This window comes from Myotis brandtii, unplaced genomic scaffold (assembly GCF_000412655.1).
Source record: "Myotis brandtii unplaced genomic scaffold, ASM41265v1 scaffold630, whole genome shotgun sequence".
In the NCBI taxonomy this organism is placed as follows: domain Eukaryota; kingdom Metazoa; phylum Chordata; class Mammalia; order Chiroptera; family Vespertilionidae; genus Myotis; species Myotis brandtii.
Window position 1 is genome coordinate 2954670 of NW_005370412.1, and position 15395 is coordinate 2970064.

The window sequence follows — 15395 nt, forward strand, 5'->3', positions numbered from 1 at the left end:
CCCCGCGGCAGGGGGGGGGCAGTTGGGGGTGACCAGGCCAGCAGGGGGAGCAGTTAGGGGTGATCAGGCAAGCAGGCAGGTGAGCAGTTAGGAGCCAGTAGTCCCAGATTGTAAGAGGGATCCCAGATTGGAGAGGGTGCAGGCTAGGCTGAGGGGGATGTGCCCCCAGCACAAATTTCGTGCACTGGGCCTCTAGTATTAGTAATAAGCATCTAAAAAAACTTGCAGGAGATAAGCAGCCACTATATAATGAAATTTATTTTGTTGTCTTGTTTCCTCCCCAAATACATTTTATTTAACCCAAAATACCCCAATATTATCATTTCAATTTGTAATCAATATTAAGAAACATTCAGATATCTTCTCTTTTTCCCCCTGAACTTAAAGAAAAACCCCAAACAGCTTTATTGAGATATACTATACATGTCATCAAATTCCCCCTTTTAAAGTATACAATTTAGGGGTTGTTGCATATTCAAAAAGTTGTATAACCATCACAACAGTCTAATTTCAGAACATTTCATCACTCCCAAAAGACATCCTGTACCTAATTAGCAGTTACATGCTCTCTCAACCTCTGGCAACCATTAATCTATTTTCTTTCTCTATACATTTTCCTATTCTGGACATTTCATATAAACTGAATCATACAACATTTAGCATAATGTTTTCAAGAGTCATCCATGTTGTAGCATATATTAGCACTTCACTCTTTTTATGATGGAATAATACTCCATTGCATGGATAGACCACAGTTAGTATACCTATCCTTTAGCTGATTAGCCATCCTAGTGTGTACAAAATGGTATCGCACTATAGATTTGATTAGCATTTCCCTAATGACTCATGAGCCGAGTATAGGTATGGCTGAGAGGTACAAAAATACCTTTCTGTATAGCTAATCCTAGAAAAATCAAGAAGTTGGCAAGGTTTCCTTTCTATATTTCTATCTTCCTAATATCTAATATCAATTACACACAGAGGCTAATTATATGCTCCCTTAAATAGGCATTATCCCTTGAAAATGTTTATCTCTAATTGTAAAATGAAAGGTGTTAAGCCTCCTTTAATGGTAAAGCAGAAGAAAAATATCTGTGCTTCGAGGAGAGGGGCGTATAGTACACTACCCATAAGAATGAGCTGTAAATGAACTCATCCCATCCTCCCCCTGAAAGAGCCCTCCTCTCCTGGGCAGGATAAGCGGGAATCTCCGCTAGTTAGCACTGCTGCGAACACATTTCTAGGAATATCCATAGACTAGAGGCCCGATGCATGAAATTCGTGCAAGAGTAAGCCTTCCTTCCCCCGGCTGCTGGCACCGGCTTCCCTCTGACACCCGGGACCCGGGACCCAGGACCCAGGCTTCCCTCAGGCCGCTGGCAGGGACCCAGGACCGGGCTTCCTTCGCAGCCCCAGCTTCATCCAGAAGGACGTCCGGTCTAATTAGCATATTACGCTTTTATTATTATAGATTGAGGAGGGTTCCCATCATTCTTTGTTTCAAGTTTAGAATCTTGGCACTATTCCCTGCCACACCTGCTCCCTTTTCCTCCAGGTATTTATCATGTCCTTTCTATTTTTCTTAAGGGGTCATATCAATTCTTATTTCTTTTTTCTCTGCTCCAAATTTTATATTTTCCAGGACATTTATCATGAAGAGATTTTAAAATTATACCCATTCTGATTACAAAATGATTTAAAGATATAGTTAATATTTAATATCTTCAGACTATAATTTTTCTTTTCTGACATCCCTATGTTTATTCATTATTTTTACCTCTGGTAGTAAAATTTTAATAGAAATACAATATGAATATAAATTCATATGTTATATATTCATACATATATGAATACAAATATACCTTTTATTAAAGGAGATATCACTGCAGGGTGATCCTATTATGGATTTTAACTCCATGTAGATGATCAGCAAAGAGAAGGAAGAAAGATGGATACAGAATATTTAAGCAGTAGGGGACAGAACTTTAAGGACCCTAGAATACAATAGCAATGAGAATACAAAAATTGAAATAATATGTAGCTTGGGTACTATGAATTCAAATTGATTATTTCAGCCCTGAGGCTGAGATTCTTAGGCTGGTCAGAGGTCACGGTACCACAATAAAGCAATGTTTTATAAATGTAGACCGGTCGCCTGAATTGACTGTGGCAAACACTTAGAAGGGTAACTAATATGCAATGCAGCAATCTGTTTGTGAGCAATATTAGGCCAATGAGAAAATATCAGACTTGAAGGTACAGAAGAAAGCACTAATGTCTATGGAAAGACATTGACTAAAATGAGTTCCTAATATTTTAACTATTTAGACAAATAGTTCTAAATCCTGGGTACATGTTAGAATCTTCTGGGAAGTTTTTTTAAAAATACAAAAGATTAGGTTCTAGTCCAGAGATTTTCATTTAAGTGGTCTGAGGTGGATTCTAGGCATTAGTATTGTTGTGGAGTTCCTTAGGTGATTTTTTAGGTTTAGCTAGAGTTGAAAACCACTAGTTTGACAATGAACACTTTCTGGTCTTTATCAAGTGAGCATGAAGCTTTCTGTTTCTTTTTTTAACCTGGAAAAACAAAGATCTTATTGAGGCTTTTATTGGTCTTATTCAGGATTCTATACAAAACAGAGACCAGTATCAACTACACCTAAAATCTCAAAACTTGAGAAAGGATGTGACATTTCTTTTTAAGCAAGAATTTAACTTAGTCTACATTTTTTAAAAATAAATTTTATTGATTTTTTACAGAGAGGAAGAGAGAGGGATAGAGAGTTAGAAACATCGATGAGAGAGAAACATCGATCAGCTGCCTCTTGCACACCTCCTACTGGGGATGTGCCCGCAACCAACATACATGCCCTTGGCCGGAATCGAACCTGGGACCTTTCAGTCCGCAGGCTGACGCTCTATCCACTGAGCCAAACCGGTTAGGGCAACTTAGTCTACATTTATTATTCCAAAGCTTTACTTTCTCCCTAAAACTATGCAAAGGTTTCACCTTTTGATAGTCTTTTGTATCTAGTGCATGTATCTGATTGGGAATGCTCAGGTGTCTCTGTAACAAGAACACAAGGAGGGTTACACAGAAATAGTCAGCTATTGCTTTAGTTCAACTATGCTTTCTGGTTGTCTTGGCATATATTTTAGTGCCTGAATTCTTTCAGAGCCAAGCTCAAAGCTAATACGAATGAAGCAGCTGCGACTGCATTGTGTTATATTCACATGGAAGGCCAACTCAGACCATTGTGTTATGGAAATGAGAACACTACACCAAGCACCTGGCCCGGAACACAAGCAGCCTTCTCTTAGCCAAAACTAAATTGATGGCATCTTCTAAGGAGAAGTGATAAAAAAAAAATCATAAATATCAATAGTCACTTTATAAATAGGATATTCAAGAAAGGAGGCTGTTCCAAAAACTAAGGCAAGTGAAACAAACACATACAATTGCAAGACATGATTATTTTCCCATTCTGAATTAAATTATAAGTACCTAAGCAAGTTTTCAGTGGTTTACTTATTTCTTCCTAAGAACCCCTGTAATATTTAAATGTAGTTTTAACAATGTATGAAACATAGAATGGATATCTTATTTAAAGGAAAACACAAGTATGACAAATATGACAAAAAAATCTACCAGGATGTTAAAGAAAAAAAGGACCTCTAAAAAGAGGTGAAAACTATTCTAATGACTAAAATTGTTCTAACAGTAAAAACTCAGATCTGTAGAAACATTGTGAGTTTATGTATGACACCAAAAGGGCTCAAAGAAATAGCTACAGAAACAAGTCATTAAAGAAATCTATCTAATTTCACTTCCTAATCAATATAAGTAGATACAGCATACACTATACACATAAAATATCCTAGCCCTGAATTCCAAAAACAAATTCAATTCTCTCTTTGTTGAGGAAAAATATATTCTGCACAGGTACACTCATTTATTCCAAATGACCCCTTAGTGGTTATTAACTAGTTTAGTAATCTATTTGGAGACATCACCAGTAATACCAAGAGAATATGTGTAGAAAGATACTCTATTCTTGTCCTTCACTAATTCACACATATTCTGTGCATTCACAATTATTGTTGAGAATCTACTATGTGTAAGGTATTGTGTTAGGCATTGGGGTAGCAACACAGATGAGTAAAAGAGATATTCATTAACTAATGAGGTACAAAGACTGACAAACAAATACTATTTTCGATCCATAGTTGGGAATCTGCGTATGCAAAGAGCTGACAAATTATACGTAAATTTTCGACTGCTGGGATGGTGGATTCCCCTAAGCCCTCTCATTGTTCAAGGGTCAACTGTAATTAAAATTGGAATTAAGGTGAAGAAATATGGGGTGAGAGTGGAGGAAGAACAGAACAGCTATCATACAAATCGCGGCTTTTTCTTATGGCTAAAATTAAAATTAAAATACATTTAAACATTCCTAAAAACCAAGTCATTGCCTTATATAGGTTCAGTGTCCAAATACGTTCCCTTTTTCATTTTGTATGTCCTTATTTTTAAACTTATTGACTTTGCTGCCTACCACATGCACAAAGATGGCTTAGACTAAGTAAGGAATATACATGAATATGCTGCTATACTAGATACCCATTTAAAATTTTTACAAATATAAATTTGAGGGAGTGGGGAGGACATACAAAGTTTTAGTTTTACCTGATGTGGCCTCACTGCTATAGTTATTCCTTGGCTCCTTTCTGCCTCATCTAGCAGCAGTGAGCAGGATATAAGCAACTCTTACCCACTGGCTTCTCTTGGATCTCCCTGATGCTAAACCCTACTCTAGAACTATCAGCAGTGTCAGCTGGTAGCCAGAGGTGGGTGCTGGGCTGGCCCTCCACTGAATGAGAGCCCCTCACCCATCACTCACTGAGTGATGCCAAGGGGAAGAGTCAAGTAATTTACCAATACTTCACAGTATTTATAAACTTGGTTTAGCTTTTGAGCCAAGACAAATATTTCAATAAACAAATATCTAATGTTTTAGCAGCCAGCAAAATTTAGTTAAACTTGACTGACAAATCCACTCACAGCCTTGTCCCAACTTACCTTTCCAGCCTTCTCTCTTGCCATTTTTGCCTATATACTTTCAATTCCTGCCTCACTGAACACTTTCCATATTCCCTGAAAGCGTCAATTACTGTATGAAGTATGTCTTTCCAAAATGCTGTTCCCTCAGTCTGCTTTACTCTCTCTTCCCTTGTCAATTATTTTCATTCAGCCTTTGAAACTCGGCTCAAATCCTGGCTCCTCGGCAAAGCCTTAGTTTACACAGTACATTGCTAAAAACTCGTATCACCATGCTTATCTACCTCCTTATGAATCTGGTCCTTTTTCTGTCTCTTGCTACTAGACTATACGTACTCTGGGAGTGGAAATTTCTGTATCCATTTCTGCTTCCCCAGTACCAAACAGAGTGCCAAGAAAGTATCAATAATTGGCAAATCACCAATACTTTGCTCAAAGTAAGCATTCGATAAGTGTGTCAGTGTCAATAATTTTAGTCAAAGCTTGCTAAAATCTATTTCATCTGCTCTGCTTTCAGAAAACCTGAAAATGTTGCTAAGAAAAAAAAAAGGCCTTTTGGGGAGTCCACTACTAGTTCCTTTTTGGGTTCATCTAATGAGCAGTGAACCTGTTGTTCATCATAGTAAAGACATCTGAACCCTAGAACCACAAGTACTTATGCTTAAATCTCACTTCTGCCCCTTCATAAATTTAACATGGAAATGATCTCGTTTGTGATACTGTAGAAATAACTTACAGTTAAGTATCTCAAGGTTCGGTTCCTTTTTGTACTGTTTTTTCTGTATTCAGAGAGTCCACCATAATATTTATTACGAAAGTATTTTGTGTTAGTCTAAAAACTAGACATACTTCTTACTGGCAATACATTTAAGTGATTCAAGTAAGTCATATTAGCTACTGGTGTTATATGTAAATTTAAAAAATACAATGTACGTCCACAGACATCCAAGTATGGCAGTGCCTCATTTAGCCAGCATATTATGGTTTCTCTTAAAAGAATATAAATTATTTATCCGGCATTACCAAGGAACAAGGTACTTCATAAACCAGATTTTTCTGATAAGTTTTATAAGCATCACATATCTTCAAAATTTTAAATATTCTCACCAGATATATATTACACAATATTATACAGTTCCACTTTTTAAAAAGTCCAGCACACAAATATAACCTCGCTTTTTCTTGATGATTCAAGATCATTATTATCAATGTCAATTACTACACTATGCACCATTCATCCTGTAATGTAATGGTACCCATAAGGGCTATTGATGAATGTAAGGCTATTTGCCTTTATCCTAAGTGGATTCAGATTGTTTTTATTACTCTGCAAACAGTGTGTTCTGATAGTTATTTTTCAAACAATTGTCTATGTGAGGGCTTGGGAATGGTTAAATTCTCCTAGAGAGCTAAGTGCATAGGCTCGGTGACTGCAATTTGTTAGGCAAAGGTCTCTTCTTTCCCTCAATATTTCTAAATCCATGAGGTAGCTGAGACTGTCAGGAGACTAACAACTGAGTAAGTTGTCCAGAAGTAGTGCTAGCCTTCATATGTATGCATTATTGCTTTATTACTTTTACTCAAGAATAGTCAGTCTTATTATTAAGGTAAACCTTAGATTAGATGTCAACTTATTATTTAAATATAAATAAAATTATTGTTTTTAATGAAATCAAAATTTAAAAGCCCAGTCATGAACTTCAGACTCAACTTAGAAGTACTTCAATGTTACCATCCTGCAGAGGGATATTCTTCAGTTATTGACTTAGAAAAATTTCTAAGAATTCACCATTCTATTCCAGCATGATGGCATAAAAACTTCAAATTCTAATTCAATCCCTTTGTACCAAACTCTGTATATGGATAGTTGGTTTCAGTATATTTAATCTCTGTTTCATCAGGAAAACAAGGAGGGAAGGGGAAAATGCTGCCTTCATTCATAAAAAGTTTTAAAAATAGGTAGCTATGTCTATGGAACAAAGAAATTTAGTAAAAGGCATGAAACCTGATATTTTGAAATTCCTATCAAAATTGGTTTAGAATATTAATCCAACATTTGCTTGTGAACTTTAAAAATGAAAAGTTTGTAAAAATTTGAAAGGGCACAATAACAAATATCCACAAACTCTACAAGGCACTAAGATACAATAAAGGGACATCTTGCTCCTCAGGGTTAATCCAAAATTAAACATCATTTAAGTTATTAACTTACTAATGAATGTCTACTTATATATCTCAAAATATCAGTTCTACTTAAAAGGTCATCCCAACTTTTAAAAAAATAGCATTGGAATAAGTAAATAAAGAATATAACATATTAACTTGGCTGAATTAAAAGAAAAATATTTTTTCCATAGAAAAATCTATTTCTATTTTATATTGATTTCCATTGTATCTACAACAATGACAAAGTTCATGTAATTCTTTTCAAGTTTAAAAACAATGAATTTTAATAATATGATTAGAATGTAGGTATATTTCTTGCTCAATAAACAAAGAAAATGGATGAATTAAAATATGGATTAATCAGAGTTTTATCAAAATGGTTCAAACTATGCCTGCAACTGGTGGTCAGCTGACCTGATCACTTACAGCCTTTCCATCTCAGCATTCCATTGAATTTAATACTGAGTCTCAGTACTACCTGTCAGTTTAAGGATTATTTTAAACTGGGATATTTCTTCCAGGATATTTCTAGAGCACTTCAATGGTCATTTAAAACAGACTTAGGCAAAGCAGACCAGATTTCAGAATTAGAATTCACAATTGTTTAAATTCTCTTATAATTTTCTCTGCAACTTTATGAGTCTTATCATTCTCTACTTATGTTCCAGCTTTGGAAAATTAAAAAAAAAAAATCTCACCAGCATCTTTACAGAATTGTTATAGGTTTTGGCCAGTGATTTGATAAAAGAGCATTCTGCAAAGATTTGTACTCTATTGTTCAGAGGAATTTGAATTTGATGTATTTAGTTACATAATTTGGAAGTATCCCACAAGTAAAATTAAAATTCCCTAAAACCTAATAAACCTTACATTTAAAGTAATAGACATTAAGTACAGTTAATCTATAGAAGTTGACAACTCTGTCTTTAACCCTAAGTACTGTAAAGAAATTCTTGAGGAGCAAAATGTTTTACTCCTTAGCAAATATAACTATAAGAAGAAACGACAAAAGTGAAATATCCTTTTAGAGAAGAGAAACACTTACTGGTACTTTGAAGGGTGAGGTATATGCAGTGTCCATGGAGTTGGGTTTCTCGGAGGTACTGGTCCCTGAGATACTCCGTCTGCGAGGGGATCTTTCTGCTGGCACCTCTGAAAAAGAAAGACCATTAAGAACCCAAAATTTAAAATGTGTAACTTAATTGTAAAATTATTCTCACTCCCCACCCCCCCCCAAAAAAAATCAGTTTACTTTAAAGGTGCATTATATTCTATAACCACATAATTTTTCTTTTTATGTCTGTGGTGTTTGAACTATGGAGACACTAGGAGATGGTCACAGGAATCTGCTTTAGTGTGACTGTGCACATATAAAAATAATTTCTTTTAAGCTATTGTTTAATATCTATAAGTTCACTTAATATTTGTATCTTACAATGTATGAATCTACTTCTCTATTTTTCAGCAGCAAAGGAATTAATAGAAATTTTTTACATTCTTGTGAACAAAATATAGTCTAATGTTGCTCATGATTTGAAGGTGCTTGCACAAAGGTCAAAGTTCAGTTCAGTGCAGATAAGATGATTCACCAGACTGCAACCAAAGGGCCATGTGAAGACTGAAAGCTGCTGCCAGGAGAAAATACATATATGCCTATGCAGATATAAAAATAGATCAGCTTCTCCTTGTTCTCGCAATATGACCTTACTAAGACATTACTCTGGAATCCCAAATCTGTTCAAACCACCTAACGAGCTTCAGATTTTGCACATAATGTGATAAATATCCAACTTAACTACTATGCACTACATTAAGGTTACATTTAATTTTTTATAGAGTGATATACATATGCATATTTATGTACATACACACACATAGATGATAGATATATACATATTATACCTTTATCACAACTGCTTCCCATCTCCACTTCAACTGACAGACACATAGGAATCCAGCTTCTCAAATAACATTAGATAATCTCAACATGAACAAGGAAAAAAAACACATCCTAAAAAAAGTATTCTGTATTATCTTCCAGATCTTAAAAAATGAGGAGTAAATCGTGACTCCGGAGACTGACATTTTGCTTCCTGCTGCTCTCCCTTTAAAAGATAGATGCAGTTTAAACTTCCATTTCTGGCCTCATGGCCCCTGGGATCCGTGCTACTTCCACTTAAGAGAAAGCGTTTTTCTCTCGCTCCCTCCCTGTGTCTTGCTCTTCCCCCCTCCCTCTCTACAGCTTGCAGAGAGAGTAAGCGAGAAAGAAACACACAGGACTGCAGCTATTCAATCAATCGCTCTCACAGCACATCCTCATTAGTTATTTTCAGGCTATTAGCAGACGCCCAACCACTGCCTCCCCCCAGTTACAGAAAATTTCACTGTATTGTACTAATCGGCAGCAAGAAAAAAAGATTTACTGAAATTTATATTCAGTTAGTGCCAAAAGGACACCATTTTACACAGATTCAGTAATGCATACAAGTCAATCCCTCCTATGAAAATCCAATTGGAAGTGCTTACCCTATTACTATGTTTGCCTGTTGGATACTGATATGCTTCCCACGACTAAACATCTTCTCTGTGACATCTTGACTAGTGAGACATAAGCCAAATTGCAGCATTCCTAATGACTGGGAGGTTGACAGCAGAGTGCCTTACATGCCTGCAGCAGATGAAAGTTCCTCGCTATTACTGTGTGACCAATAAGTAACTGTAAGTTGCTCAACTTCTCGCTAACCACCAATGGTTAAATGAGCCTTGATTGTACAAAGTCATTTTCAGAATTAGGCACACACAATTTAGTGCACATTGCTAAAAAATAGCAGTATATTTAGCTAAAATTCATGGAATGGCACAAAGCACTGAATTTAAACAAATCAGTTTGTTAAACACATTGAACGAGACCATCAGACTCCAGCAACATGACATTAAAGAGTGATTTTCCAAGTTAGGAAAGTCTTATGAGGGGCAGGCAGTTGGGTGGAGGAGGGGCTGATTAAGGTAGAATATAATCTCATCTGTCTTCTGATGAGTACTTATAATTAGAAAGTACAGGAGGAGCCTGAATGTTACAATAAAATATATTTCAATCTCTGAATTGATGGAGAAACCAAATTATAATGTAGGAAGAAAGTTCCATTAAGCAAGGATAAAATGAAACAGTTTCTTTTAATTTGCAATATTCTAAGAAAAAAAATTAAAACTTATTTCTTCACTTTGTTCCAAACATCTAATTTTATTATTCAGGTATATAAATTCATTAAATAAATATATTTCAATGCCTTTAACTATTTGGGAATTATTGGCTAAAATGAGCAACCACATTTCAAAGTCTAACAAATACGTTATTTGTTTGGTTTATTTTTGCTTGTAGATTCTCTTTCTGTATCATGAAAAAAACAACAACTCACAACTCTGATATAGCTTAAAGAATTTATTTGGGTTCAAAAGAAGAAATTAAATTATTCTTAAAGTTTGAACAATTGCCCCTAAAGGGAAAAGAAAGGATAAAGAATACAAGGTAAATTAAATCAACTATTAAAATAGTAAGAAATCTATACTTCTTGACTTTCTCAACCCCAACAATGCAAAAAAGAAAGAAAAAAAGGCCTTTTAATATCCAGGTTGTTTAGTTCTCAGAAGATTCACAACTATTTCAAAGCTGAGAGAAGAATATATACCCCAGGAACCAATGTCCATTTAGAAACAGGATGGCAGCATCAATAAGAGCAGAATTAACAACTCACAGGGTTAGTCACAGGTCTGCATAGTAAACTGGCCCAGCCACCTTTACTTTTAAGTCTCTAATTAGAAAGGAAAGCTGCTACTATGCTCCTAAAGCTACATTTCTGCTGAGTTGGACCAAAAATCTATAGTGGTTCCAGTAGGCCAAAATTAGACAGCTTTCTCCCCTACCCCCATTCCTGCTATATGCTGTCGCATTATTTTCATCTGCTATAAAAATTAATGATCTTTCATAGTCACAATATTTAATTATAGTCATTTAAAAATATGCTTGCTCTCTAAGGCTGAGACATATAATATTGTTTCAGTAGATAGAGGTCTGAAACATTTTGTTCACGTTCTCATCATCTAAAAATAGTATTTTTCATCTTCAGATTGAAAGACCAAAAAAAGTTATAAAAAAAACCCTTAAGTTTTAAATTTAACTCATCATTTCCTTTGCCATTAGGTATGAATTGAGATGAGGTGACAACTTAAAATAATGAGAGATAACCTCCAATCCAGCCCTACATAGAATGATGTACTGAGCAAAGAGAACATTTGGTTGCTTTTCTTAGCAGCACTATCAACTCTCTGTGTGTCCTGTATGAGCCATTTCACCTTTCCTGCTCTGGTCTTCATTAATAAACTGGGTTATTCAGACCAACCAGCAATGAAAACAAGATGACTGAGTTCATATGCTTTGATGCAAAATTAGCATTTTGGAAAAAAGGGGCTCTCTAAATACAAAATGTAGTATTATAACGTCATTTCCTCAACATGCACATTTTCCTCTTTGTCAATGTGCTTTCTCTGAAAAGTGTGGTGAAGAAATTGACAACTGGATAATTACTAGTATAGGGGCAAAGGCACTTTTGGTGGAGGATGTGCTTGTTCAACAAACAGAACTTCAACCTCTGCCTTTAGAACCTAGTAGTGTTTTCGTGGCCTTTAGTTTACTTATCAGGAAGCAAATGTCCAAAGTGATTCAGGGGTGGAAAAAAAAAGTAAGACAGTGCTAAGGAGATGAAGAGGTATAGCAATTTAGATACAGTGAATAGGTAGTTGCCTTGAGAAGGGGAGTGGGAGACAATACTTAAGAAAGTAAGGAAGTCAGCCTTGTATATTTCTCAGGGAAGAACACTGGAAACTAATGCAAAGCTTCTAGGGTAAACAGCAGCAGGGAGCCCAGTGGGACTATGGTTAGTGAGTGGGACTATTTGTAGCAGAGTGCTCCTATTTGTTTGTAGCTTAGGGGTCTACACATAAAAACTTTAGCTTTTGACTCAAAGAAAAAACGCCAGGTGAAATACACTTCACCCAAAGGTACAAATCACGGAGAAACCCTATGGACATACTCTTACTGACACTTTCTTATTTTCTTTTCAGGATTTTGAATAATGAATGTGATTGAAATAATTCTGCAATATTATGTTTGGAAAGAGAGTAAAAGGAAATGTTTTTATCATATATGTTTGCTAATACATAAATGTTTTAACTGAGGGTTAGTTTCAAAACCTTCTGAAAGTATCAAAAGAGGAAGGTTATCTGCTATATGACATCATTATGACCATACATCTAGAAGCATAAAATATACTATATTTACTTTTTGTTCAATCATATTTAACCAAAATTCATGTCATCATCATGTCATATATGCACATATGTAACATAAATAATGCAGCTAAAAATGTCATGAATTCTGGTAATGTCTACCACTTTTAGGTTAAGTTACAATAGTGTTTTTAAAAGGTAGATAGCCCAGCCGGCGTGGCTCAGTAATTGACCATTGACCCATGCACCAAGAGGTTGCTGGTTCGATTCATGGCTAGGGCCTCCTGCATATCCCACACCAGGGATCAAGCCCACAACCCGGGCATGTACCCTGACCGGGAATGGAACCATGACCTCCTGGTTCATAGGTCAACGCTCAAACACTGAGCTATGCAGGCTGGGTCAGTGGGGGCAAATTTTAAAAAAGGGAATACTCTCACCAATGTGAAAGTCATTTCAGAAAATTCAACATGAAAGACGAACAAAATGTGGAAAGATATTTATATAGTTTTAATTTAGTGGACAATGACGCAAGGAACCAAAATATCTTTTCCATAGCAAATTTCTCTAGTTATGACAGACCAGAAAAACATTACATATTCGCAGATGCAGTCAGTTTGGCATATATAGTATGTCTAAATATTTCACATGAATAGCAACCCAAGCCAATTCCTAGTCATTTTGTTGTTCACAATTATAAAATATAAATGAATGTGAATGCCCTGCCAATTCTAATATTCACAGGCCTCTTTAATATTTTTGATATTATATTTAAGAAATAAGTGTTCTAATATTTTTTTAAAATATATTTTATTGATTTTTTGCAGAGAGGAAGGGAGAGAGATAGAGAGTTAGAAACATCGATGAGAGAGAAACATCAATCAGCTGCCTCCTGCACAACCCCCACTGGGGATGTGCCCGCAACCAAGGTACATGCCCTTGACCGGAATCAAACCCGGGACCCTTGAGTCCACAGGCTGATGCTCTATCCACTGAGCCAAACCAGTTAGGGCATGTTCTAATATTCTTAAAAGGAGAATTTTTCAGTTCACTTCAAAAACCTTTTTAAAAATCAATAACATTTTAACATAGCATGATAGAAAATTGAATACACACCAAACTGTGTTTGTGCAACCATTCAGGTCCCTGAAATTTCAGTGTGTATAGTGTTGCTGTGAATGAGCTGACCTCACTATCATCTATTTTCCCTTATATTGTGTAAATGATGGTAACAATAAGTAGGAGTGGTTCAAATTATTAATAAATGAGGTAAGCAAATAACTTAGCTCTCCATGCTGTGAATTCTAAATTAGAAGAATACTTCTTCCATAGGAGGCACATAATACATTTAAGAAACAGAATAGGAAGGAAAGAATAGTATTAGGAAACAAGTTTGTACCTCTCTAGTAAAGAGGGATTTTAATAACAAATAGCAAAAAGTGAAAGAAAAAAGGCTTCATGAAAATGGAATTTCATACTTTTTGTTGTAGGAGGACTGAAGGTAAAAGCTTAAAAGTGCAGGTAGAGAACCATTTTATAAAGGAAAAGGGACAAGAGCAAAGAGAAGAAAATTACATATTACATTTATATAGTTGCTAACACTATAGCACCTGGGCATTTCATAGACTTCATCCACCTGATTCTCAGTGGGACATTCTCTGCTGTGTCCCACTTTTACTGCTTTAAAGCCTGTGTACTGACAGTCACTACCATTCAGCTGCTCTGAAATACAAATCCCCAGAGCCACTTTAATTCATCCAATTTGTATCACTTAGAATGCAATACTTCACTCAAACAAGCAGTCCTTTCAAGTTTGCATGCACTAGCACTTACTTCAATACATACAAATTGGTGCTAAGTACGAAAATGTGGTGAATTCTCAGAAAGTATAGACACCCAGTCTCCCCACCTTTACTTTACTTCAATAAATTTATTCTCTATTATTATTATAAATTTCTCTCTGGTCAAGGAATCTGAACATCCACAAGTATTCCATTTCTTCAGCTTAGGACTTCACATGATGATATTGGATGGGATGGTAGAGAATAGTTTTAGTGCAAATAACACTTGCAACCAGAACAGCTAAGAAACAACTCAGGGTTACAGGGTATCTTTAGTTTCAAATACAAAGCATATCTCTGGGCCTTGGTGCTAGCAACCGGAATCTTAATAACAATGATGAGAATATAAGGATAACTACAACACCCAACTATCATTTCTTAATCCTTGTTACATGCTAAGAGTGTTATATGAGTTCTCTCTTTAATCCTGACAATAATTTTCTGATAAGGAAATTATTTTACAGATAAGGAAACTGCCCCCATTTTACAGATAAGGAAATAGGAGATGTTCTGTTACTCTGCCCATGTTTGCGCAGGTGGTAAAGGGCAAAATCAGGACTGGAACCCATGTGGTTTGGAGCCTGTACTTTTAATCACCATGCATACTATCCTATTCTCCTTGTGTTTTGGACTATTGGCTGTAATGGAGAGAAAAAATAAGATAGATAATCATGGAGACTCTTCCTAAAAGTAACTCAAAGAACTTGAACCATATGCACAAAATTCTTCATATTTTAAAGAAAATGAAAGCATACTCTTTGAGCAATAATTTACTACAAACAAAGCCCATCAAAGAAAACTTTCGCCCTAACCCGTTTGGCTCAGTGGATAGAGCGTCGGCCTGTGGACTGAAGGGTCCCAGGTTCGATTCCGGTCAAGGGCATGTACTTCAGTTGCCGGCACATCCCCAGTAGGGGGTGTTCAGGAGGCAGCTGATCGATGTTTCTCTCTCATGGATGTTTCTAACTCTCCATCCCTCTCCCTTCCCCTCTGTAAAAAATCAATAGTTTATACACACACACACACACACACACACACACACACAT

The 15395-nt window shown here is 35.9% G+C and overlaps 1 protein-coding gene across 6 annotated transcripts in view; it reads right to left on the reverse strand.

Moving 5' to 3' along the window:
• The window catches only part of RASAL2 (RAS protein activator like 2), a 168568-nt gene that overhangs the window by 58554 nt on the left and 94619 nt on the right, over nucleotides 1-15395 (reverse strand). For 5 of the 6 annotated variants that reach the window (XM_014528353.1, XM_014528352.1, XM_014528356.1 and 2 more), the window contains one exon: nucleotides 8271-8377. In XM_014528353.1, coding sequence (XP_014383839.1) covers nucleotides 8271-8377 — 107 coding nt within the window. Of the gene's footprint in view, nucleotides 1-8270; nucleotides 8378-9127; nucleotides 9223-15395 lie in introns of those variants that run through there. The other variant, XM_014528355.1, reaches the window with a different exon arrangement.